This window comes from Squalius cephalus, assembly GCF_949319135.1.
Source record: "Squalius cephalus genome assembly, chromosome: 15".
In the NCBI taxonomy this organism is placed as follows: Eukaryota; Metazoa; Chordata; class Actinopteri; order Cypriniformes; family Leuciscidae; genus Squalius; species Squalius cephalus.
The window spans coordinates 5,182,501-5,209,801 of record NC_137136.1 but is presented as its reverse complement, the minus strand read 5'-3'; the positions used below and the strand labels follow the sequence as shown (position 1 = coordinate 5,209,801).

Genomic DNA, 27,301 nt, shown 5'->3' with positions numbered 1-27,301 from the left:
GTTCCTCTTTGTTCTTTTTTTCTGCTGAGCTCCATTGTGACTCATGAAATTCAAACAGTTTAGTGTTTATTGAATCGTATTGTACAGCGGAGCAATAGTTTAAGCTAAACACCTCAATCGGCCAACGCAACACACTCTGAATGCGCTAACAACCCGCGCGGGTACTCCTCACTCTTCCAGCACCTTGTTTTCCAATCTAACTGTCAACCTCGACTTCTCTTCTGTTATTCTCTCTGATCCTCCTCCGTTTCAATCCTCCTTTTGATCTTTGGATTTAGGAAGTGTTTATGACTGCGCAGCACTCACATCTCAAACCTCTGTGTGTTGTAGGAGGTGGTGTGCGGGGTGGGCATGCGTTTCCGGGACCTGTCGTGTTTCGTATCAGACGGCTCCAGCGATGGGAAGAGCAGCATTGTAGAGGAAGATCTCTGTGCTGGATTGGTTCCGGCCGTCGATGGAGATAAGATGATTGTTCTGGAGGAGACCTGCACCTTACCCTGCCCTGGTAACAGACTAAATTCACACAGGACTTTTGATCTATGAGTGCTGTCATTGCATGCAAACTTTTATTGGGAAAATCTATCTTCAACAGCAAAAATAATGCTGTGGGTTTTTTTTTTTTTTTTTTTTTTAAACATGCAAGCCAAGCATAGCATGACAACACTATAGGTTTTTTTTTTTATAATGACTTTTATGGCTTTTAAGCCATCTTAATATATTGAATATAATATATAATTTACTAAAATAAATGTATATTATAGCAAAATATTAGCAAATATTTTTTATATATTTATATATATATATATATATATATATATATATATAGAGAGAGAGAGAGAGAGAGAGAGAGAGAGAGAGAGAGAGAGAGAGATCAGAACATGTTCAATCTGTAGCAATTAATTTATCTGTGATCTTTAAATAGAATTAAATAGATATTTAGATATGATAAAAAAGAAAAATTAAAAAATGATCACAATATCTTAAAAACATTCCCATAAAAATGCAAACCCGGCCTCTAACTGTTTTTTTTATAAATTCACTAATTATAGATTCATCACTCAATAGTGTTGCCATTTAACTTGTTTTTTTCTTATAAATATTTAGGGTAACACTTTAGTTTAGGGTCCAATTCTCACTATTAGATAGTTGCTTATTAGCATGCATATTTTGTTCTTTTTGTAACTAATAAGTTTATTAGTACTTGAATAAAGCACATATTATTGCCTTGTTCTGCATTAACATCCCTTAATCCTACCAACTATCTAAACTTAACTTTGTAACTATTAATAAGCAGTAATTATGAGTTTATTCAGGCAAAAGTTGAACAGGTAGTTAATAATGAGAATTGGACCCTAATCTAAAGTGTGACCATATTTGGTTGTACAGCAATATTGCTTTTAGTTTAGTTATAATCTAGATGTTTTTTGGTTTTATTTGATGTAATATAAAAGTTTTAGTTCAGGTTTGATGCTGACATTGTTTTTGTGTTAACATGTGTTTTGAATCTATATAACCTGATAATTATATAATCTAAATTATTACAAGTAATTGTTGGGGGTTGAGGGGGGTATCCACCTCAATCTGAATTGCTTTCCCCCTCAGTTGAAATTGCTCTTGAAAAACTGTAAATGAATCGTTGCATGGCAAAATCTAGTTTCACAGCTTCCCCAGCACTTCTGCTGTTATCAGGTTGTATTGAGTTTGTTTGTGGACATCTACTTTAGGCAACTCTCCTGCTGATCTGTTCAGGTGACTGTTATCTGATGGAGTGGTCCGACTGGAGCCCGTGTCAGAGAGTGTGTGTGAAGGGTCAGCGTTTGGACTTCACTCCGGTGCAGGTCCGCTCACGTGCCGTCATCGCGCAGGAACCAGAAAACATCGCTCAGTGTCCCGATCAGGAGTGGCAGTCCCGCCCCTGCACCAGTGAGACATGCTCCTCCTCTCTCATTGGCTTAAAGACACTGCTTTACTTTGATTTCATTCCACATAGAATAAATACCTTTCACGTCACCTGATTTAACATGTATTTAAGAATTTTACATGAAATGCAGTTGGATGTCTATGGCTTGATTCATTACAACAGTGATTGAAATGGTGAACTGAGACCCAACATAACTAACAGACTGGCTATTAAAGGGATAGTTCGGCCAAAAATGATATTAAACCCATGATTTACTCATCCTCAAGCCGTTCGAGATGCATATGTCAATCATTTTTCAGACGAACACATTTTCAGTTATTTTAGAAAATGTCTTAGATCTTTCAGTGGTTGTATTGTCTTTTTTACGACAAAACCGCACGGATTACCCTCAGAAGGCCTTCGTTTATCCCCCTGGAGCCGGATGGATTACTTTTGTGAAGGATGCATGCACATTTTTGGGACTTGAAGGAGGTGGACCCCATAACTTGACATTATAACCACTGAAAGATCTAAGACATTTTCTAAAATAACTGAAAATGTGTTCGTCTGAAAAATGATTGACATATGCATCTGGAACGGCTTGAGGGTGAGTAAATCATGGGTTAAATATCATTTTTGGCCGAACTATCCCTTTAAGGCCAGGGACAGTGTGAATGCAATGGGAAATGGGCTCTAGCTGGTTCACAATTTAACCCTTTTAAAGCCTGACATATTAAGTAATAGTAAGAAATTGTAACATTTTTAAATGAATCAGTTTATTTAGTATTTAGACAAAAAAAAATGTGCATGTGTTTTTTGTTGAGTATCATATTTGATCCATCAGGCATATAGTACGATGTACTGTAGTGAGAATGTGGAGCCCACACTCGAGGAGGAAAAAAACACTTCCCAAAAAATATGATTTTTATATGGACAGATTTTCATACAGTATAAAATAGCTTCTAACAAACGAGATCTTAATAACAGTATAACAGGCTATTTTAATAAAATGCATATAAATACCAGACATCACTATATCTGCCAATAATGTCGTAGTAAGATGATATTTGAATGCTTAGTTTTATGATCAAAGCTCTTTAGTTTTTATTGTGTGGGCAAAAACATATAATACAATGACTGAGAGGTGAACTAATAAACATTCCCCCAAAGGTCTGATGGATCATATTTGATACTACTTGATCATACTTGCAAAGTTTTGATCATCTAGATGCAGTAGACTTTATAGGGTTAATAATTGTGGTGCTTTTAACAGGATGTGAGTGTGATGACACCTTTAATGAGTCTCTCTACAACTGTCCAAAAGTGTCGACTGCAGTATGTGTATTAATTCTGTTGATTTCCGTCTAGATGGTGAGTGTTATGAGTACCAGTGGATGGGCGGTCCTCAGCTGATCTGGTGTCAACGCTCAGATGGAATAAACGTCACAGGTGCAGTACAACACCACTTTACATCTGTCTCTTTAAGTCACATGAATGAGTTACCAATGAGGGTTGACAGATACCAATACAGACCTTCAGAGAACTTTAGTTTAGTTGATGCATAATGTGTCTGTGGACCTTTTTTAATCAACATCAAGTTTTCAAGTTAAAATGTATATAAACGCAATGTGCACATCTTAGGTCCAATCAGTTTTTCCACCACTTTTAAAAGCCTTTTTGCCTTCACTATAGGTCATATTCAACGTTCCTGCAGTGTGACAAATAAATTATTGTAGCTTCTGAATTAATGAGCTCATAAAAGCTGCATGCATAATAATTATAAAAGAAGTGGCAAAGTGCTGTTTTAAGCAGACTGTTCAGAACATCATACCAGCATCTTTGAAATATGTGTACTGTGCACAAGATGCACATTTTCTGTAGTTTCAGATTAAACTACTAGTGTACAGTTATCAAAGAGCACACTGCTTAGAATACTGTATCCCAAAAATGCAATTTTTAACTTTATCATTTTTAACACATTACATGGCAATGGATAAGAATGTAATACAGTTCCTTCGTAAAACATATACAGTAGTCGACAGTCATGATGACTAAAAAGACAACAATAATATGGACAATAAATACAACAGTACCACAAGGTTAAATAAGAATTGTCTATTTTGATTTCATGGTGACTTAAAGTGGTTATAACATATGCGGTATTGCATGCAAGTGATGTAATAGAAAAGTATACTTTTGAATGAGGTAGAGTAACGTTATTGTTACGTCTTTGGTTGGTAGGTGTACAAAACTTTTTTTCAGCTCAACTTTTTTGTCAAAAGCTTGAAAAAGATCTCTACTCTGTTATTTCTTCCAGGTGGATGCCCTCCAGCGCTACTGCCAGGGGCGGACCAGTCATGTGATCCACTTTGTAACAAACCACAGTCATTCTGCTCAGAGGTAAGACACAAGAGGATTGTGGGATTACTGTAATTCTCAGCCTGGGTGTCTGTAACTGTCGACGGTTGCTCCAGCTGTAATTATTATAATGGACGTAACAGAAAATCAGCCATAAACTGTACTTTAGGTTTTTGGGGGTGCAGTTGATCTAGTTTTTTGAAACATGATCAATGATCTTTTTTATTTTTTACAAAGTTTACAAGTTTTACAAATGATGGCTGCACAAATAATATAATATATCTAGTTGATTTTTGTGTGCATGCTATTTGGAATAATTTTACCCACAATCCATTTAAAAAAAGAGGAGTTTGTGAATGACCTCTTTCCTCTATGGATGGGTGATAACATTATTTCCCTGGTCAATAGACTACTGCAGGAATGACATAGTTTTGTAGGCCAACCTGGAAGTTAGCATGACCCTGGTTCCCTTGTCAAAAAGCCAATAATTTTTTTTTTTTTTTTTTTTTTTTTTTTTGGCTTTGGAGCATTGCAGAAATTAAGCTCTGTGACCAACAAAAGTGTATGATTCTTACACGCTTTGTTCATAAAGATAATATTCACAAATAACACAACTATTAGCCTATTAATTTTGAAGCCTAAATATATAATCTTCAGAGGTGAAAAGCTAAAGTTACGCTATAAATGACGCCTTCAACGTCACCACTTCTAACCACAGCTCTTCCAGTCTTTACCTAAAATCTACAGTTTGGAAAGTTTGAGTTTAGTTTGCCAGAGCACGATTATAAACACAATGAGGCTGTAAAAGCAGACTAGTAAGTAGATGAGTTTACCAGTTCAGTTTGATGACCTTTAATGGCCCCAACAACCTCTGTAATCCCATTTAGACATGGCATATTAGTCAAGTCACCTTTATTTATACAGCGCTTTATACAAAACAGATTGTTTAAAGCAGCTTTACAGGGATAACAGGAAAATGATGCATAAGATACTGATGTATTTTATGTCATAGAATAAAACGTGAGAATATAACCACAGACCTTATTTCAAGCATTTAACCAAAAACTGTTGAATTTGTGAAGATGGAACGTGAAGTGGGTTTTAGGACTGGTGCTTACAGCACTCTGTTGGGTGTAAATTGGGTCAAGCTCTGAGAGGAGGAGGCAGAAAGCATGATAGTATTGGTGTGCTGTTGCTGCCCCCTGCAGGAGGGCGTATGTATGTGCGAGGAGGGCTACACTGAGGTCCTCACGGCTGAGGGAACGCTGGAGCAATGTACGCCCATCCCTGTGCTCGAAATCCCCACCGCAGGGGACAAGAAAACCGATGTGAAGACCAGCCGGGCCATCAACCCCACCCTGCCCGCCACGGTTCAGCCTGGCCGCGTGGGACGCACGTGGTACTTGCAACCCTTTAGACCAGGTAAATATTCAGTTTCAATTTCTGTATGTAGTTTTGCATTTTGATTTTGCTACAAAAACATAAATGCTTTTCCTCTTCAGATGGAACACTGAAGACGTGGGTGTACGGTGTGGCGGCAGGAGCTTTTGTCCTCCTGGTGTTTATAGTGTCAATGATTTACCTCGCATGGTAAGAGCGACGCCACTTTCCATCTGCTTCGTCATCGCTCATTTTATTTTCTCATTCACTACATGCATTCGTTTGCTTGTGTTTTTCTTTTACTCGCATCCCATCATCCATGCCTCCCTTCGCCATCATGAGCAGCAGTTACTGTGCCATCCGGCGGTCGCTCGAGACGCCAGATTCTGCCAATGGTACGGTGGTATGGATGGGCCAAGACGCCCATGAACTGATGTACACCTGCCCTGAGTGCCAGCAGCCGAGTCAAGAGTCACGAGCCAGTTAAAGGCCGGAGGAACAGCCTCCTGATCTCCTGACATCATCTCAGCCCCCTCTGCCCAGTGCCTCGGCCTCAGTCTGTGCCTTGTTCTGATGTTCTGGTGCTCAGTGCCCCGAGCTGCCCGGGTAGGCTGCCTGTCTGTGGTTTAAGGGTTTAGAAAAAGATAAAGAAACTAACTCTGTTGCAAAACCTAGTGAGCTGTATCAAATATAATACAGTAGGCTTTATAGGGTTCATTCTATTCTAACACTTTTCTGTGTTGAATGAATTAAAAGTATATTTATAATTTATACTTTGTCCATCATCAAATTTTCACTGATTTGTCATAATGCATTTTGGGATTGCCTTTTCTGTGATGCATACATGTGATTCTGCCTTAGAATTAGGCTCAGATTAGGTATTCCGACATGATGTTTCCTACCTTTTGGAACATCTGTTATGCCTATTAGGGCAATTCACTAGGTTTTGAACGGTGAATCTTTTATGATCATATGTTGCAATAATGCTGAAATCTAATTTGGCCAGTATGGTCTTTAATGACGCTTGACATAGTTGTGCACCTATTATATTTCATCATAAGTCATTACTGAATCTTCCCTCATCATCATGATTTTTCATCATCAATCATTGTTTTTTTTTTACACATTGCATGATTTCATTTTTGTACCATATGCCATAAAATGCATATGCATATATACTATATTTATATAAAATATCATGTGTTTTCAAATTCTAAGATAAAGTATACACAAGCAATGTACACACTGCAAGATTTTGAGAAAGACAACCTTCATTGCAGCAGTGAATGGCCTAAATTACAGTTGCTAAATATCATAATAACCCAACATAGTGATTGCTTAAAATATTTATTTTATGGCTGCTGGATTTTTAGTGAATTGCTGTCAACAGAGGTGCGATTTAAAAAAACAAAAAAAAAAACATATTTTTTTATATTGAAGAGAATTACGTTGCTGCAGTGAGTACATGATCTTAAAGTAATTCTAAAGTAATTCTTAAACCAAGCATATTGTTATTATAGAATTTTGATTCTTTTGTCCTCAGCAAAAAGCCAAAGAAACCTCAGCGAAGACAAAACAATAACCGACTGAAACCCTTGACCCTGGCGTACGATGGTGATGCGGACATGTAGCCTTTCTCTGAGAACTATCATCATGAAAATATCATCGACATTCTGAAAATGGGTGAATCTCACTCAAACATGCCCGCGTCACACTATACCCCAAAATTTTAAGAAAAAACAAAATAAGAATTGATATTTTTGATTAAAAGAAACTAAGGCAGTTTCAGCACCTTTAAGATTGTGTGCATCGTGATATTATGAAATTTTGATTATTGCATTATTCATGACAATGAATCACATTAGTTCCTAAATTCTTTTTTTACTGTAATGCATCTGGACGATTTAAGTGTTTTTGTAATTCTCAGTATTGTCAATAGCGGTTCTTATTAAAAATATCCATTTATATCAGCAAAAATCAAAGGTTATATAACTAATATTACCATGATGTATTAATACTTATTTGTTGAAACCGTAAAACAGAGTTATAGTAAAAGTATAGTAAAAGAGAGTTTTTACATTACAGCAATAAGAATTTAGGGTAAATGTGCTTAAGTGTTATGAAAACATTGTCACAATGCAAAAAGCCTTTGTAGTCATATCAACATTTAATTTTACAGCGCTTTATAGAACTTGTTTCAAAGCAGCTTCACAGTAATAAACAGGAAAGTAACAGAATCAATGATGCAAACTTCATCAAATATAACCAATTCAATTCAACTGATTCAGTTCAGTTCAATCACTGTGTAAAGTTCATTCATTATGAAACAAGTAAAATTCTGCTGTGAAACAGCTCTACAGAAGACAATCGTGCCATTATTCAGCGTCATCTGATAAAGTCAATAAAATAGACCTAAATTTAAAGCTTCATTTTTTTGTTTTGGGGGTAAAGTATGACTTAGGCATGTTTTTGAGATTCACCTAAATACTCCCCCAAATGAGGAATACCTAACCGTCACAAATACTGGACCCTCATCGCTCGAATCCAACTTGGAAGAAGAAACATCCCAGAGCCGCAAAAGAAAACCGTCATACTTTGTTTTTACTTCCCGTTCTTGTTCTGGAAGAGCCTTTACACACATCTCCATATGCTGTGAGATCCTGCCTTTGTTTATATTCAGTTCCTTACAAGCATTTGTCAATTATGCAACTGCGGTCAAGCTAGTGGTCTTCTACGACTGGTCGGACTTCTCTCTAAGACCTTATCAGAACAACTTTCTTCCGACTTGTGCTTCCCAGCTGAGAGGATTCGTGTTTTTGGAGGGAGTTATTGAATAAACAATGCCAAAACATACAGTACAAAACACACAGTAGAGAGAACACTTGTGAACTTCAGATATCACTTACGTCATGGACAACATTTGCTCACAGAAGATGCAGCCTTTCTATGGAAGGTGAAAACCAGACGAATCACGTTCTCCTGGAAGTCCCACTCTGATTCCAGGGGTTATTTTGCACTATATTAGTGCAGCAAGGAAGGCATTCGCCATTGAACAATGTCTCTGAAGCAAGGCAAGAGAATATGAATCTGGAGCACATCACTGAAGCGGGATAACTGAGAAAGTGTAAAAATAAATCTCAGAGTGGGACTCTTTAAAGACCTAACGTCCTTTTATTTTCACTCATTTGTGCATTGTATAGTTTCTACTGTATGATGTGTCTTTTCTGCGCAACAGACTTTTTGTTATAGTTTTCCATTCAGGCATTTTTATAACATATAATAATTGGTCGATATACAGTTGTTAGGGAAAAGTGGTTGTGACAGTATTATGATTTTGATTGGGGGATTTATGCCCCATTTTCAGTGTCTGGTATATATTTACATGAATGATGTACGTGTCAAGACAATGGGTCTCATGGGAAGACCGATAGTTTCTGCCTTATTATCGATTCAAAAATATGGGAGTTTTGTTCCTAATTGTTGCCAATTCTCACAGGACAGTGGACATGCAAAGTACAGTGGCCCTACAAAGTATTTGGACACTTAAAATGTCTGAATGTAATTGCATTAGATATAGAGTTATGAATCTTGGTTTCCCTTATAGTAGCCTAATATTTAATATAGATTATAAATGGGCCAATTATTGTATTGCATTTATGATGCATCTAAAAAGACTGGGAAAAGTCATTAAAAATTCAGGAATGGCTATTTATTTCTAATAAATTTGGCTTGATTTGATATTGTGTAATCTAATGCATCTATACATTCAGTGTGACTTAAATGTGTAAATACTTTCTGGGGTTATTGTACATGTGTAGCACTTTTCTGGGATCTGATATATATTTTATTGTATAATATTATGGCATCACAAATACAGTCACAATTTGAGCTGTCTCTTCACACTTGCAGAAAATACACAAAGCCATCAAACAGTAAATCATTCGGATATTTATATATCCATAATTATACTTTATCCCCTAAAAATGCAGTGAAAAAGAAAATGGTGTATAAAATCTTAAGTATTCATGACAATTTCTATATATCGAAACAACAGCGTGAATATGATATTCCTAAGATGTATTAGTCTATGAATCCTGCTGATATCTTCCATTCAGATAGTAGTTCTAGAAGAGGCTTTTTATTGGTCAACTTTCCTCGTTTTCCCCTGATTTATTTACGCTGCTACATTAGAGTCATTTCACCTGGCCGTCAGCTGGTGAAATGAATGTTTCGTATCATTTGTAAATAAGAATGAGTATTAAATCATATTCATTTCTTTTATATTGCACAGAAATGTTTAGTACATTGCAAAGTGGTCTCGCTGATTCTTTGTTGATTATGGTCATGTTGTAAAGTCTTTTTTTGTACAGCTTATGTTTTCTGATGACCGACAGGTAATAAATACTGGTGTATTAAACATGAAGGATGACCTCATTTCATTTTTTCAACCCAATACAATGACCCAACAGCCTGAACCAAGCATTTTTAGAGTGTGTGCATTATGTTATAAATGCTGAAGAATTCTCATTCCGTCTGTGAATGTGAATGTTAACTCTTTTATCCTCTGTGTGATGACAGATATGATAAATATGCTGCATTGTATAGGAATGACTATATTAATGAAAGTCATAAAGTGTGTCTGCAGCTGGATTGGTTGACTCGAGCTTCACAGGCGTTCCTCCCTCATGTGAGAGGCTCTCAGTGTCAGATGGAGCTGAGTGACCATGTGTTCACAGCGCAGAACAAGCCTGGAATCAGGAAGATCAGCTTCCCCTGTGAAATTCAGCGAATCCCATTGAGGATTTCACAGGGAACAGAACGGCTGTAAGGAAAGTTCAAGAGTCAGAAAACCTTCTAGATGATGATGATTGCAAGCAGCCTGACGCATCTTATGATCCTCTTTGCTATACATGATGTAAGTACATTTACATTTTATCTCTAATTCTTCTACGTCTCTTGTCTGCGGGTGTTGATCTGCTCTTTGATGTGTTTGGCTGTCTAAGGGTTCAGCATCACAGACGGCGACAGGCAGTCAAGTCAAATCCTACAGGAATACATACAGTACATGATTTCTGTCAGAATCCTAATGGGATCTGTTACCAATCATGTACGATCAAAGACTGAAACATTGTTTATGAGAGCTTTATGAAGGATGGATTAAAAGAATGTGATCAAATGCTGAAATTGAATGTGAAATTTCTATAGAATGTCTAATTCAGATTTTCCAGACTTTAGAACTACATTATTTGAGAAGCTTTGGAACATTAAGCCTATTTAAATGTTTTATGAGATGTTTCCAACAGGAATTCTATAAACATTATTGACATTTTTGACAACAAATCATCATGTGAAACAGCAAAAAAGAAAATATGGTCTTAGCTGGTTTAAGATGGTTCCCCTGGTCTTCTGGCCAGCTGAAAACCCAGCTAAAACCATCAAATCAGACCATCCTAAGACCAGCTAAACTCAACTTCCCTCCCTTTTTTATGATAATTATCAATGATGGATCTTGATTGCATCAACAGACGCAAGTAGATGCAAATACATTTCCTTTCTGCCAGCAGTACTTTAGTGGGAGGAATTCTAATTTAATGGTTGGTTAAGAATATCATGTGAAGGAACCCAGTATTGGTCTTCTCACTGAGAGATCAATACTGCTCAGAAAAGTCAGCAATTTTGTCCATCATGTTTTCAGACGAAACGCGATCTTGTGAACGAGAACTTTTTGTATCCAATTTTGTCTCATCTATTGCACTTCCAGTTGCAGTTTATCATTCTTGGTGTTTTAGAAGTGTTTTCCAGCGTTCATCAGACCAGGGCTTCTCATCAGATACTTTTAATAATGCAGCATTGCAAGCTAGAGTCATTGTAAGAGTATTTTGTGTTGACGTCTCTCTCTCTCTCTCTGTGTCTCTCCGTTCTTGTCTCCTCCTCTATTCACCCGCTCCCTGTGTAAGGTCCAGCTCACACATCAGACTGAAGATCGATTCGTCTCTAATTGAAATAAGAGGCAACGTGGTGCTCGAGCCTCAAAAGGATTATTGCTTTTTTATATAAATATATAAGTGTGACTGTAAGTGTCTGACCCCTGGAGATAAAGATCCAATATACGAATTCTGTGAAAAGCGCTATCGAGTTGATATCATAAGTTTCGATTTTTGGGGTTTCCTTTTTTTCCACCTGGACATGTTCAATGGAATTGCTCCAGTGTTAACTCTGCCTTCATCTGATTATGGCATGCGGTTTATGTTTTTACCCATGATCCATGGAGTTTACTGATTTATGCTCTAATATTCTCAATGCAATCATGGATTCTTTTTCATCTTTAGGCAGATGCAGGTTTCAGAGGTAGTATCTCCCTCTGGTAATGTTTCAGATGACTTACAGTATGTCGTGATTTTTATCTTTGCTGGTGAATTTCTATCCTCTTTTCACTGACTGCACTGCACAGGTCTCTCTACCTGGTCTGACCCTTAGAAAAATCTTCAAAGGTGTAGCTCTTATGTAATCATATCATATGATTTTACAAACAGCATGTCTTTATATTTATATATATAAATTATAGCAAGAGAGAGAGAACACAAGAACGCAATAAATGAAACATTGAAACTTCAAATCTGTTTTCAAGCCAGCGTTCAAACAAGAAAATGGCTTGTTTTCAACCTTGTTATAATTTTCATTCATCATTCTAGGAAGAATCATTGAAACGATCTGAAGTTCCATTGTGTTTGCTTGGCATTCCATCACTGAACATCGTGCTTTAATGAAGGTGAAGGTGCTTTTGTTCACGAGCATTTCCTCGTCTGGGTGCTTTGAATCATGTTTACGAATGTTACAACTCCATAAATTCCCGTTTTGGAAAATGAACTCTGAGCTGGGAACACCTTGATCTTATTTATAGCTGAGTGTGATGGCAGTGCACAACTGCTGGAGACCTAATCCATTAAACCAGCTTCCTGTAAATCTGCCATCGGAAAAGCCGTAATCCTGCTCAGAGCTGTTTGGGAAAACTGTCAGTCTTCAAATTAAGTTCATTATGTTTCACAGCATTCTGACGGTGAAGCAGCATGTCTCACTGTATTGTGTATCATAAAAAGTAATTCTGAAATGTAAATGAGAGCAACGAAATGAAAGGTTTTTGTTATAATTTATCACTGCAGGGGGCTGGAAATGGGGGGGGGGGGGGGGGGGGGTTGTATAATTTGACAAAAAATATATAATTTTTGTCATGATAATTATCTATCTGTCTATCTATCTATCTGACATTTATGAAGTATTATATTTGTGTGTATGTGTTTTACTTTAGCTATGTGCTATGTATTAGTTGAATTGGGAATTCAAAACAATTCATTTTTATCTACAGTATCTGTCTGTCTATTTATAAGTCAGTCTGTATATCTATATATCTGTCTATTTATGTCAATCCATCTATCTATCTATCTATCTATCTATCTATCTATCTATCTATCTATCTATCTATCAATCAATCAATCAATGCCTATCTATCTGTCAGTCTATGGCAAGCCCTTTTAACATTTAATCCTTAAAACCTACTAGTATCTATTTCATGCTACTAGTACTTTTTTTAGATACTAGTATCTATTCCATTAAGTACTAGTACTTATTCATTAGCTACTAGTGCTTATTCTTTAGGTAGTGCCTAGTGCTTATTCTTTAGATACTAGTGCCTTTTTAAAGATACTAGTACTTATTCATTAGATACTAGTACTTATTTATTAGATACTAGTACTTTTAATGTCTAGTATTTAATTATACCCAAATTGTTAAGAAAAAATAGAACCAGTGCTTATTTTTTAGTTACTAGTAACATTTTAGATCAAAGATATCCTTACGTTAATAGATACTAGTACTATTTAAATAATCAGTATGCAAATAATATGTTGAATATTAATGAACCAACAACATATCAAAGAGAGATGACACAGCAAATGGACTGAATTGAACAACGGCGTTCTTATAATAACAATATAAAAATAGCCTACCCTTTTAATGGTATTACAGTAAAACAATATATAACGAATAAGCATATGTAATATAGTGCATACATACTCTTATTTTGACATGACTCACATTCTTAGTTTGATTAATAACATATTAGATTCAATTTTAAATTACATTTCTGTATTATTTAATATTAAAGATTAATATTCCAATCTCTGGGTATTGTGGTTGTTTGTCTGGTGGGTATGAATCCGTTTTTGGATCTACTTAACTGTTGTTTGGATTGTATTATTGGCAGTTAAGTCTTTATTATAGCCTACTGTGCATTCAAAACAATAATTGTCATATTAAACATACATCTTTCCTTGTGTTCATGCTAACCAATTAACTGGATAAACCAACAAAGCCAGTTACTTATGAAAAATCAATCTTCTATAGCCTTAGTTTAGCCTGCATTACCATATGAACTCTGATTGGATGGTTGAGAGTATACTCATGTTTATGTAATGATCTGTAGTAAGAAAATATTAAGAGATATTCATTCAAACAGATCATTACATAAACATGAGTATACTCTCAACCATCCAATCAGAGTTCATATGGTAATGCAGGCTAAACTAAGGCTATAGAAGATTGATTTTTCATAAGTAACTGGCTTTGTTGGTTTATCTAGTTAATTGTTTAAGATATCTGCAAATTAATAGATACTAGTAGCTATTCTGTTTTGATATCATCTATTAATTTATGACGAGTAATTGTTCCAATTTTGACTAATCTTTTTAAATATTACTAGTAAGTATTCATTAGATACTAGTATTTATTTATTAAATGCTATTATTTTTCATTAGATACTAGTACCTATTTAATATATACTAGTAGTTATTCATTGGTACTTATTTATTAGACAGTATCTTTTGTAATTGTTACTAACTATTCTTATTTTACTGGTCACAACTGCTTTTTTATCGTCTTATGTTATGACTCAGAACGGCCACTTTAGTGTTCAATTAAAAATCTTACTAGTAAAATAAAAAAAATCTAGTAACATTTGGAATAAGTACTAGTATCTAATGAATAAGTACTAGTATCTATTTAATAGGTACTAGTATCTAATGACTTAGTACTAGTAGTTATTGAATAAGTGCTAGTAATGAATAACTACTAGTATCTTATATATATATATGTGTGTTACTAGTAACAAAAGAATAGTTACTTGTCACTATTGAAATAAGTACTAGTATCTAATGAATAAGTACTAGTATCTAATAATAAGTACTAGTAACTAATGAATAAGTACTAGTATATAATAAATGCGTACTAGTACCAATTTAATAGGCACTAGAATCTAATGAATAAGTACTAGTTGTCACGGACTGGGTTGGTGAAAGGAGCGAGGACTCAAGTGCAGAAAACAAATGGGTATTTATTAACAAAAGAAATAAAACACTACAAACAAAAGCTCCCTGTGGGGGAAAACAGGACAGGCATCAGCAGGAACAGGAAACACAAGGGAACTTAGACAATGAACCAGCACCGGACTGCAAACACAGGGAGACTAAATAGGAACATGACAAGCCATGTGCTCACAACAAACCAGACTATACCCAACGCATGACAGACCGGGAATGCCAGAGCTCTGTCACCAACCCAAGATGTAACCCAAACAGAACTCTGACATTACCCCCCACCCCCCACCTGCCGTTCCCAAAGAGAGAAACCGAAAACAAGACCGGAACAAGACTGAAAGACAACCACAGACAAGACAGGCAGATCAAAAAAACCGAGACAATGAGGGGAGGGAGGGGAGCCAGGGAAACTCGGAAACTCAGAAGTGACATAACTCTGCCAACTGTATTGGCACTAGTACCTAAAAAGCATAAGCACTAGTAGCTAATGATTAAGTACTAGTACTTAATGGAAGAGATAAAAAATAAGTACTATAGTAGCATGAAAATAGGTTTTATGGATTAAATGTTAAAACGGCTTGCCATAGTCAGTCTATCTGTATGTCTGTCAATCTGTCTATCTATCTCTCTGTCCGTCCATCTTAGTATCACCCTGTCAACTGCATCCACTTTGAATACCTTAGTAAGAAAGCAGCTGTTAAGAACACACAAGCAACCACAATCTTGATGCGTTGTATTTAAATATGCCAAATATGACAGAATTTTTTTGTCGAACTATAAGTATCTCTTTTAACACCGTCTCTATTACATTTTGAAAGTCAGACCATGTTTCCCTGACGCTCTTCTAGGTCATTTTGATCTGATATTGATGGTCAAAATTCAATTACAAGCAGCTGGACACCTTTTGATATTTGTTTCAGGACTGTCATTGCGCTAACCCCTGGCGTTGGATGCGAACCACTCTTTGATAAGTGACATACTGTAACAAACTGTAACATTTGGGTCATTGATCCAAGAGCTCACTAATAAAAGCTCTCTTGTATGACAGATTTGCTGTCAGGTGAAGTCAAGGAGATATTGTCTTTCTGATATGATGGTTTGTTTTTGTTTTTTTTGGTTCGGTGTCTCTCTTTTGTCTAAAACTCATTCTCTAAAGTCTAAAAGTCTAATTTTGTTTGTCTTAGATCAGATATGCCAAAGGAAATAGTCCTCTGACCTCAAGGTCTCTACACATGGACAGGCCAAAGACGACACTGAAGCCTTCATGTGCTGATTCTGCCCCTTTGCCCGAATCGAGTCCTGATGTCCGTGACGCTGACCCCACCCTAGGCCTCCTGTCCGACAAACTCCGCTCATGTCCCGAGCAGGAGCTGTGGGATTGGGCCCCGAACCTGACGGAGACGCACCCGTCCGGCCAACAATCAAGGAAACGGCTCACGGTGAAAAGAGGAAAAGCTAAGATGTTCGGCTGGGGAGATTTCCAGTGCAAAGTGAAGTCCGCAAGCCTCAACCTGTTCATCACAGGGAAGATTGTGGATCATGGCAACGGAACGTTTAGCGTTTTTTTCCGATACAACACCACCGGCGGTGGAAACGTCTCCGTAGGCCTGGTTCCTCCAAGCAAAGCGGTGGAATTTGATGCAACGACTCAACAAACTGTTGTGCACTCGGTGGAGTCGAGGATGTTTAACTGCAGGGTGGAGCATGAGAAGGTGGAGAGAGGCACCAAAAGCACACGCTGCTGGTATGACCCGTCTCAGAGCTGTGACCAGGACCAGACTCAAAGCCATGTCTCGTGGCTCTGCTCAAAACCGTTCAAAGTCATCTGTGTCTACATATACTTCTACAGCCTGGACTATAAACTGGTGCAGAAAGTCTGTCCAGACTATAACTACCACAGCGAGTCTCCGTACTTGCCTTCTGGATGATCTTTTATCTCAAAATAAGAGAAACCAGCTCATATTATAAAAATATTCATTTTTTTCTTTTTTAAATTGTGAAAAATATTTAGTAGCCTACTCTCTATACTCACTTATGAACTTAGCTGATCTCAGTGGCAGGTGCTGGTGAATATGTGTCATTATTTCTGACAGACAGAGCAGAACTTAATGAGTTCCTGTAATTGACTTTTCATGCTGAGATCATGTGTCAACGGTTTTGTCATCTCTCATTGTGAATTAATGAAATTGCTGTGAAAGTGAATGTAATTTATTGAATACAATCTGCCTCCACGCACTTGGGGGCAATTACTTATCACATTGAAAATGAATGTAAAATGCATGTTTACTTAAATGTTTCTTAAAACTTCTACTTTTCCTAAAAGTAATCATTTCAGAGAGCTTCCATCCTCATACAGAAATGCGGGGGGAAATGTGTAGGCTACATCATGGAAGTATTTTTGCACGGCCTTTATTTTTTACAGTAAGTCTTAATAAAAATATGCTTCAGTTTCCTAGTGCAAAATTAAATTTCTTTCTTCTGTCCTTCCTTTCTTTCGCCCGAGTGTCTCCAAAGAATCGCAAACTGAGGTGATTAGTCTATTCTACTAAGCGCTGAGAAAAGTAACAGACACCACATGATAACGCCTGTTCTTTTGTTGAGAAAAACTGACAACTGGATAATGCTACAAAGAAACTTTTAGTAATTTAGAAGCTACGAAAACTTAAAATATCATATTAATATCATCAAATCATTCAGAACGATCACAATTGCGCGTTTACAGTCCCTGTTTCAAGATAATTGTCATTTTGCCTATCCATCCATTCCTTCTATATTCGCAGTGCGCTCGTGCACTGCAGTAGCGCGCATGACGTCATCGCTCCTTCTGCGAGGACGCGCACCCAAAAACACGCAGTGATACTGTCATATAGCGTTTCATTTTCGCATTACAGAATGTCTTAAACATCTGCAGCCGGGATCCAAACTCATAAGGTGAGTCTCACACTAATTCAATTCATTATAAGGCCTTTTATAATAAGTAGATAATTTCCTGCATTTACTGTAGCTGTTGCATAATGACAGAATAATGTAGGGTGTTTGTTTTGGTGCGGCAGAGAATGAAATCCGGATGTGAGAGTCACATGCAGGATGAATATTGTAAGTGTACTGTAGCATTAATTAGGTTTATTCACATAGATATCATCTTCCTGTAGAGAAATGCTCGCAAAAGATGAAGAGAGGCCTGTATGTTCAGTCAGTTATGTTTGTGGTGCATTGATGAAACATGAATGCTTTTTTTCAATAGGACAATGACCAGTTATCTTCTATACATTAAAACTATGTGTTAAACTTATAAACATGTGACGGTATCATAAATTGTGATGAAATAATTTTCCTTTTTATTTAAGACAATTGATAAACATGGAGAAAGGGAACCAGTGAGTATGCATTCATTTGCAGACATTCATGATTGTAGACTTAAACAAATGAGATGCTTTCATAATTGGTTTGTCATGTCTTTGCAGAGGTTATTCTCATTTTGACCAGTTTCTCCAAAGTCAAGAATCATCTGTGGTGAACAAGTTCCAGCAGAAATACTGGAAAACCAAACAAACTCTGATCAAAGTCACAGGAAAGAAGGAGGACGAGCATGTCGTTGCTTCCGATGCTGACCTGGATGCTAAACTGGAGGTGAGAAATGGACAGAATTCAGACTTTTCTCTGAATCTGGACGAATCAAAAGGTCATGTGATGGATTTGGTTTGGCATGCTTCCCCTCAGGTGTTTCATTCAGTGCAGAGAACGTGCATGGAGCTCCTTAAGGTGATTGAACAGTATCAAAGGAGGATCAGCTGTAAGTAGACCTCAATTTCACACATTTATTAATATTCATATCCTTGATTTCTAGTGAAAAAGAAGTGCGCTTAATTGTATTGAATGTGCACTTGTAGTGTACTTCTACTCTTAAAAGTAGAGTCCACTTTCATGAATGTTTCTTAACACACTTTTAAAGTGCACTTTGATATAATGTCAAATTAAAGGGTTTACTTTAAAGTACATTTTAAACCATTATGTTTGAATAATCTTTGTCATTCTTTTTAAAAAAAGATCATTATTTTGTTGCTGACTAAAGTACTACAGCATGTAAAGTTCTATTGTGTTATTTAATGTTACATTTAAAGAGAACATTTTAAATGTACTCATTTGCAACTTCAGCATTACATTCATATCAATAACTACAGCTTAAGTTCAGCTAATTGCATTTAATATCATTTAAAACTATAATACATTTTCAGTTAATTGTAAACAACATGTATTTAGGGGTCTGAAAACATTGCATTCAGTTTGCACTTACTGTAAGTACATTCTTTTAAAGTATATTATTTCCATAATAAGTACTATTATCTATGTCAAAGTGTACTTGTTTTTTAAAACTGTCTGCTGTGCCGTTCAAATGTTTAAAACTTAAAGGTGGATTTTTTTGTCATAATTTATTATTCAATGGAAATGTGGCTTAATTCTGATGCTCTTTGCAGTTTTGTCTGAGGAGGAGAATGAACTGGGTCGGTTCCTGCGTTCGCAGGGCTCTCAAGACAAGAGTCGCGCTGGAAAGATCATGCAAGCTACTGGGAAAGCGCTCTGCTTCTCTTCACAGCAAAGGTCTCTTCATTTATTCATTGTTTCAAAAACAACCCTGCTGAGAAATCCAGCACTGCTGGTGAGCCGTATTGTTTGCATGCTGGTTGCTGGTTTGCTCTGGTCACCAGTATGTGAAGCAGGGATGCTGGTAGATCAGCGACACCAGCTCAGGTTTGCTTGAGAACAGACTATGCTGGTCCACTATAACTATACCTGGAATTCATGCTGGATTTTTTTCAGTATTGAAGATTCTATATCATCTTCAATCAGTCATATGTGATTGGTTTGAGAATTCTTCTCATTCATTGGTTCCTCACTGCAGATTGGCGCTGCGAGGTCCACTGGGCCGGCTGTACCAGGAGGTGGAGACCTTCCGTTACCGAGCGATCTCGGACACGTGGCTGACGGTGAACAGGATGGAGCAGTCACGCACGGAGTACAGAGGAGCTCTGCTCTGGATGAAGGACGTTTCTCAGGAGCTCGACCCGGACACACACAAGCAGATGGAGAAGTTCCGCAAGGTCAGTCTGTCCCAGAGCTCCAGTTTTCCCACACAATCGGGCTATTTTGAAAAATTACAGAGGCGTGGGTTGCGTTTCTTTGGGCTATGCTTTTACAGTGTACTAAAAAGATTATCTGTATAGACAAAACTTGAAAAAGAGATACTTTTACTAATGTGTATTGATCTTTCTGAGATGACAAAAAAATGTCATTTATTGTGTAAAGATGTGTTAAAACAGTGTGTTTAAAGAATTGAGGATGTGAAAGGACAATGTGTTTTATACCAAAGCTAGATTTTTTATGAATGGCTATGTATATAACATTGTGCAACATTTAACGTTGTGATAGTGTTATTCATATTTATAAATCACATTTGAAACAATTTATTGTTTAAATAAAGTGCTGAAAATTAAAAGAAGAATTTTAAAAGTAATAGAATGATAAATGAAAGTAACTGAAGAGGAATAAAGTACAGATTAAATAATTAAAATACACATAATATAAATAAGTCTAGCAAAAATCATACAAATAAAATAAAAATAAATTAATAAATAAAATCAAAACATTTATTTTCAGGCCCTTTATGGGAATCCCGAAGCTGTCAACTGTGATTGGATAGGGGGGGAAACTGGGCTAGTTTTGAGTCGCTTTAGGCTATACATTTTTCTGTAACTTGCCAACCCTGCAGTGACGGTGTTACTGCAGTGAAACCTTTCACCAGCAGAAGGAGTAAAGTGTCTTATAATCATTCTCTTCTGCAGTGGGATGAGATAGACTGCGTCCAAAATCGCATGCTCTCTTGAGTTGGTACTTATTTTGAATAAGTAATTACTTCACAACTGCTAAAAAAGTATGTTCTATATAGTATGTATATGTGTAGTATGAATGTTATCTGGACGTACTAATATTCACCACGTTGTCATTATCATGTGACCTATCAGCATCAGTTGGTTCACTTCACTGCCATTCACAAATCCTCTCCCGTGGCCTCATGGGATAGTAAAGTGTCCGTGGCCTCATGGGATAGTAAAGTGTCCCGTATGCACACTTCAGAATCTCACAGGTAGAAGTAGCTTATCCGGGTACATTTTTCCTACTCTTTTAAAAGTACTGTGAATTCAGAGATACTTATTTTGTCTCAAATTTTTTTCACCTACTATATTGTAGGGATGTATGCGATTTCGGATGCAGTCAATGTGACAAACTCTCAAACTCAAACTCTCATAAACCCGCTCCTGTGGGATGTGTCAAATATGCATGTGTGTGTGTGTGTTTGTGTGTCAGTGATGTGTGAATTATGGAGTGGGTTGCTTGTATCTGCCCCTATACTACACACATTCATACCATACAAAATAAGTACCTACTCAAGTTGAATTGATTCGCTCTGAATCAATTGAAACAAATTGCTTTGTAAAATGATTCACAGTTAGGAAGTTCTCTAAACACCCCAAGTTGGCGCCACCTTCTGGTCAAAACCGTGTAAGTGCAACGAAAACTCAGCCCAAACATGCATAAAGAAACCGTTTATAAATCAATTACAAATGTTTTCATGAAAGTGGCATCTATTAAATGGAATTTACAAATAATTAAATACCATTAAATATGAAGGTTCTGTAAAATCTATGTTTTATTCACTTGTAGTCCTTGTTTTGTGTGCTATTAGGCAGAGCGTTGGCAATGGCAACTAATTATCATTCTCTTTTTGCATTATATACGCATACGTATTAAAATTCATTAAATGAATTAAAAATGAACCTACATTCTAAAACTGACCTGAGATCAGCTAAAATCCATTAGACACTCGTTCATGTGTTCGCCAGATCAACATCTTCTAGTTGTTGTTTTTGATGGGCAGCAGCTTCATCTCTTCATATCCTTCAGGTTCAAACTCAGGTGCGTCACACCAAGACAAGTTTTGACAAGCTGAAGAATGATGTGTGTCAGAAGGTTGATCTGCTCGGAGCCAGTCGCTGTAATCTGCTCTCACACGTCCTGACAACCTATCAGGTGCTGCTTCTTGTAGATTCATTATTATTATTATTGTTTTTACCTGAGTTGTCAGCATGTGATGTGTACATTATTATTATAATTATTATTATTATTTGATCTAAAGGAATTGTTAATAAAGGCATTTAGCCTATCTCTTACAGTTTAGCAGAATGAAGTCTTGCAGAGAGTCGTGTCATAAAGATAAATATCTGTCTTTTCTGTGCTTCAGACCACATTGCTTCATTTCTGGGAGAAAACCTCTCACACTATGGCTGCTATTCATGAGAGCTTCAAAGGCTGCCAGACTCATGAGGCTTCAGCACTGGGGGTGAGAGCTTTCAAAAGAAAATGATCTCATTATGTTTTATATTCATATTTTGGGGATGGATGTGTATATTTACTTATAGCTCTCGTTTAGTGTTAAAGTCCCCCTGTAGTCAATAATTTTATCCCTTAAAACTCATCTTTGATCGCCAAAATGACACATTTAAGCAAAAATTCCTTGGAAAAAAAATGCCTTAAAATAGCTTGAATGTAACTCGTCACCCTTGCCTCATTTAGTATATGCGGTTCTATGAATATGCAAATGAGCCCCGCCTCCACTCACTCGCACCAGCTCAGAGATCAACTAGTTGACGATCACACGTTGATCTGATTGGTTACAAGGTAGTTTGTGGCGTCAGAAACACCAGCGATTTCAAACCGTGACTGTCTTTGGTTCACTGCAGTTTTAAGGAGAAAATATTTTTAGCACTTTTTTAGACTTATGACACATGGTTTTTCTTAAAGTCCGCGTGAACCGGAAGTTGCAAACGACTTTTCTCCAGTGTTGTGACGTATTTTCCAGTGAAAAGGAATTGAACAGAGGGCAGGGTTTTACTCTAGCGCTCCTCCTCTCCATCTCTTGCTCATAGCAGACTAACGGTTTGAGGGGAGTGGTTAAGCGTTTCCCAACCCAAGCCGTCAAACCTACATCATCAGAGAAGGAACGCCATTCCAGACCGGAAGTAACTTTTCAGACTTTGATTAAAGTTTACGACGGCAAACAATTTTTTCCGGTGTATTAACTTGCACGGATTAATTTTTCATCACAAGACTAGTAATATGCGCTAACAAAGTAAATAGGGTCAATTTTGATTTCAGTTGGACTTATTAAAAGCATATTAAAAACACCACATAGACATATAAACAATATTAAAAACTCGATTTTCACTACTGTCTTTAAAACTAAAATAATTCTTTTCTTTTTTTTTCAGTGAGATTTGGGTGCTTGATTTGAATATTTCTATTTAGTTTAAAGGAAGATTATGTTATAATTACATTTATTTAATTATTTAGCAGGTGATTTGATCTAAAGCGTATTCTGGAAAAATGCGCTACCGTTCAAAAGTTTGGAGTCTGTAAGATTTATGTTTTTAAAGATATATTTGTATTCAGCAAAAATGAATTCAATTGATTATATTGACAATAAAGAGGTTTATAATGTTAAAAAAACATTTCTATTTTAAATAAATGCGGTTCTTTTGAACTTTCTATTCATCAAAGAATCCTAAAAAAAATATGTTTACTGTTTCCAACCTTGATCATAAAAGTAAATGTTTCTTGAGCAGCAAATCAGCATATTAGAATGATTTTTGAAGAATCATGTGACACTGAAGACTGGAGTAATGATGCTGAAAATTCAGCTGGAATAAATTACATTTTAAAATATATTAGAATAGAAAATAGTTATTTTAAATTGTAATAATATTTGACAATACTGCTGTTTTATTGCTCAAATTTAAATATAAAAAATATTTTAATTTTTTTTTTTATTAGATTGTATTAAATTATTAAATGCTCATCCATCTTCCATTGTTTGGACAAACAGGCTGTGATATTATGATGCATCTTCAACAAATATGTTGATCTGTTGTGTCTGATACTCCAGGGCTCAGATCAAGCTTCAAAGAAAAAGGTGAAGAAGAAAACGAAGACAAAAGCAGAAGATGAGGAGACGAGGCAGAATGCAGATGAAACGTAGGAGCTGTTCGGTCCTCATTTCCTTCAGTTTATTATGTGATTTACACCTCTAATCGCTCGTCTCTTCTGTTTCAGGCTTATTTCAATTGAACAAGAAACTCTGAGCAGTAACTCCATACAAACAGGTAAAGCTTTCATACATACATTTATTATACATAAGTATTATCCACAGGAATAACACAATAACTAATGTTCATCCTTAAAGGAGACCTATAATGCCCTTTTTCAAAGTCCCAAAAAGGGCTCTTTCAAAAACAAGCAGTTTTCATGCTCGAATGTTCAATAAACACATTATTTTTCACATATTCTCCATTGCTGCAGCTCCTCTCTCCCCAGTCTGTCAGTATCGCTCTGTTTAGTTCCTGTCTTCTCCTTCTGAAAAGCACAATGTGCTCTGATTGGTCAGCTGGACCAGTGTGTTGTGATTGGTCAATCTTTTTCATGCCCAAACAGCAACATGACACACTAAAGAAAGCCTATAATGTAAAGAAAGCCCAACAGGGACCCCTTTGAACATTACATCAATAACTTTTTCTCTCTCTGTACACTGCATATACAGGAAATGATGAGTGTTTCTCTGGCGGTCAGGAGAGGGATGGCTTGAGTTTGTTGGATGAGATTCTGGGCAGCAGTTCTCTGGAGGACAGGGGTTTCTCGCAGGAATGGCGTGAGGTGTTTGGGGAGGATGAACCGGCCGGCAGTTGCAGAGCAGAGATCCAGCCGTCTGAGGAAGAGTACGACTTCTTTCTGCCTTCCAAACTACTCGACAAAGACATGAGCGACCGACAGGCCACGGTCTCAGGTGAACAGAGATATTTGACTATTGGCAGGAAGTCTGCTTCATGTTGCAGTTTATTGTGGACAAGAACACACTCTTACTGGCGTGTGATGTAACCAGTCTGGTCCTTTAGGGGGGAGTTCATCTGAAATAGCTGATACTTTAATAATTGATCATCATGGAACAAAATATACACTACCACTTTGTTTTTCAAAGATGCTCACCAAGGCTGCGTTTATTTGATCCAAAATACAGTGAAATATTATTACAATTTAAAATAATTGTTTTCTATTGAATTATATTTTGAAATGTCATTTATTCCTGTGATCAGAGATGAATTTTCAGCATCATTACTCCAGTCTTCAGTGTCACATGATCCTTCAGAAATCATTGCTGACTTAATTAACGTTTTCATAATAAATGTTGAAAACACTTGTGCTGCTTTATATTTTTGTGGAAACAAATTAGTAAAAAGTCCAAAAGAATTTGAAAAAGAAATATGTTGTAACATTATAAATGACTTTACTGTCAATTGTGATCAATTTAATGCATCCTTGCTGAATAAAAGTATTAATTTCTTCTCTTTTTTTTAAACAGAAGTATACATTTACTGTAAATTCTCTTTAATATTGCCTGTATTCCAGGTTGGGCGACAGCCATTCCACAGAGTATCCCTGAAAGCTCATCTGTAGCGAGTCAAATCTCTTCCAAATCTGCAGTGAAAGGTAAGTGATCAGAGCTTTTATAGTGTGTCAGACTCAATATTGGGAGTCTAAACATGAATTGATCCATTGTGATGCATTGATCTGAAACAGAATTTAATACTTGTTTACAATAATGTATTTTGTGGTCATTTCTTATCCAGAGTATGAATCATACCCCCTCCCCTTAACCCGTATGGACTGTTGCGGGTCAATTTGACCCATTTCGATTTTTGAGTTGTTGGAAATATCCGGGGGTTTTTTTGTGTGTGTGTGACTTTTTCTCATTTACGGTCATGAACATGCATGCAAAATTTCAACATGCTGATATGTTTTGACATATAAACAAACAATTTCTGTTACTTTTGTGATGTTTGTAGCTCAGTTTGACCCATATGACCACACATGTTCTAAGGCAACTGTACAGACCTAAAATAATAACATTTCTTGGTTATATTTTGTTATTTTAGTTTTTTACTACCCTATGAAGCTAAAAAAGGAGCTTTTCCCCACTTATTTCAATACAGAAAAATATTTTGTCAGCCACATATGGTAAAAATTAGCTTTCATTTTTTTATTTTTCAATCTTTCTGAAATACAATTAAACCTGTTGTTTTTCTTGAAATTTTGTGACTTTTTCTCATTTAGGGTCATGAACATGAATGCAAAGTTTCAACACACTGATGTCTTTTGACATATACACAAAACATTTCTGTTATGTTTGTGATGTTCGTGGGTCAATTTGACCCGCATATTTTTATGTTCTAAGGCAAGAATCGTATTGAATCCAATTAGGGTCAATTTAGGGACCCAGACCATACCGGTTATTCCCAGAAATCGAACAGTGCACGAGGGTTAAAAAAGAAATAGATACATAAAATTGAGACCAAATTTCAGAGTAAATATTTACACCTCTAACTTTAGGTTGTCTTTTTTGAATATATTGTAATGCATCTTTTAATCACTTCTAAAATGTGGTGTTGTTTTTTTTTCTTCAATTACAGATACCTCAAAAGATCTCTCTGCTTGGTTCAATCTGTTTGCCGATCTGGATCCGCTGTCAAACCCGGATGCAATCGGCCGAACCAATGAGGAAGACGAGCTACTGAACGCTTAATCTGCCCTGTTACAGATGCACTTTATCACTCTTGTCGCACAAACGGCAGTTTATGCAAGAGGCCTACAGATCTGGACAGATATCAAGTGATTTCTTAATGCCATAGCAGTAAACTTTAATTATTTAATGAAGAAATATTTGCTGCCAAAGGAAATTATTAATAATAATCACTCTGGCCTTGATTCCTTTTCTATTGCTAGTATTGTCAAGGCAGTTTGATTTGCCATAACATTGTGGATTTACTTGTTTTACATAAATGTGTATATTAACATTTCTCAACATTATCAGCAACAGTAAGTAGTTTTTGGTTTGTATATTGTGATATTGCATGTTTTTTTGTAAATCATTATTTATTGTAAATGTGTCTTACTTTAGTGCCGACTACTAAAACTAATGCTGCATTTCAAAAGCCTTAAATATGAGAGGGGTTTAGGACAGTCCTTGAATTCATTTATTTTGATGAAAGTCATAATGTATATTATCATATGGAAACTTTATGTGATGTGAAAGCAGCTGTTAACAGTGTATATATTTTTAAGATTTATGGATAAGTTATAGAATGCAACTCTAACCACTTACTTTTTATAGTCTTGGTTCTGGAAGTTATTT

At 36.3% G+C, this 27,301-nt stretch overlaps 3 protein-coding genes across 7 annotated transcripts in view; all 3 read left to right on the top strand.

Moving 5' to 3' along the window:
* The window catches only part of thsd7ab (thrombospondin, type I, domain containing 7Ab), a 117,333-nt gene extending 107,274 nt beyond the window's left edge, over positions 1-10,059 (top strand). For 3 of the 5 annotated variants that reach the window (XR_013823713.1, XR_013823714.1, XR_013823715.1), the window contains 8 exons: positions 331-505; positions 1,750-1,923; positions 3,269-3,349; positions 4,218-4,300; positions 5,467-5,680; positions 5,761-5,848; positions 5,984-6,244; positions 7,182-10,059. Coding sequence is in view for 2 of the 5 variants with exons in the window: in XM_079894865.1 (XP_079750991.1) it covers positions 331-505; positions 1,750-1,923; positions 3,269-3,349; positions 4,218-4,300; positions 5,467-5,680; positions 5,761-5,848; positions 7,182-7,269 (903 nt within the window). In the remaining 3 variants the exon portion in view is untranslated. The remainder of the gene's footprint in view (positions 1-330; positions 506-1,749; positions 1,924-3,268; positions 3,350-4,217; positions 4,301-5,466; positions 5,681-5,760; positions 5,849-5,983; positions 6,245-7,181) is intronic. The other 2 variants (XM_079894865.1, XM_079894864.1) reach the window with 1 other exon arrangement.
* A 285-nt stretch (positions 10,060-10,344) lies between these two features.
* LOC307172504 (neurexophilin-1) lies at positions 10,345-17,465 on the top strand. Its single transcript, XM_079894930.1, has 2 exons — positions 10,345-10,553; positions 16,191-17,465. Exons 1-2 carry the CDS (start codon positions 10,497-10,499, stop codon positions 16,932-16,934), a joined length of 801 nt encoding a protein of 266 aa, XP_079751056.1. The 5' UTR covers positions 10,345-10,496; the 3' UTR covers positions 16,935-17,465.
* Positions 17,466-17,805: 340 nt separating this feature from the next.
* The window catches only part of ica1 (islet cell autoantigen 1), a 10,121-nt gene continuing 625 nt past the window's right edge, over positions 17,806-27,301 (top strand). The window contains exons 1-13 of the mRNA XM_079895376.1: positions 17,806-17,937; positions 18,354-18,383; positions 18,471-18,636; positions 18,727-18,799; positions 19,482-19,605; positions 19,907-20,105; positions 21,967-22,092; positions 22,304-22,402; positions 24,005-24,093; positions 24,172-24,221; positions 24,656-24,898; positions 25,519-25,599; positions 26,580-27,301. The exon at positions 26,580-27,301 is cut by the window's right edge and continues 625 nt beyond it. Coding sequence (XP_079751502.1) covers positions 18,367-18,383; positions 18,471-18,636; positions 18,727-18,799; positions 19,482-19,605; positions 19,907-20,105; positions 21,967-22,092; positions 22,304-22,402; positions 24,005-24,093; positions 24,172-24,221; positions 24,656-24,898; positions 25,519-25,599; positions 26,580-26,692 — 1,380 coding nt within the window. The 5' untranslated portion in view covers positions 17,806-17,937; positions 18,354-18,366 and the 3' untranslated portion in view covers positions 26,693-27,301. The remainder of the gene's footprint in view (positions 17,938-18,353; positions 18,384-18,470; positions 18,637-18,726; positions 18,800-19,481; positions 19,606-19,906; positions 20,106-21,966; positions 22,093-22,303; positions 22,403-24,004; positions 24,094-24,171; positions 24,222-24,655; positions 24,899-25,518; positions 25,600-26,579) is intronic.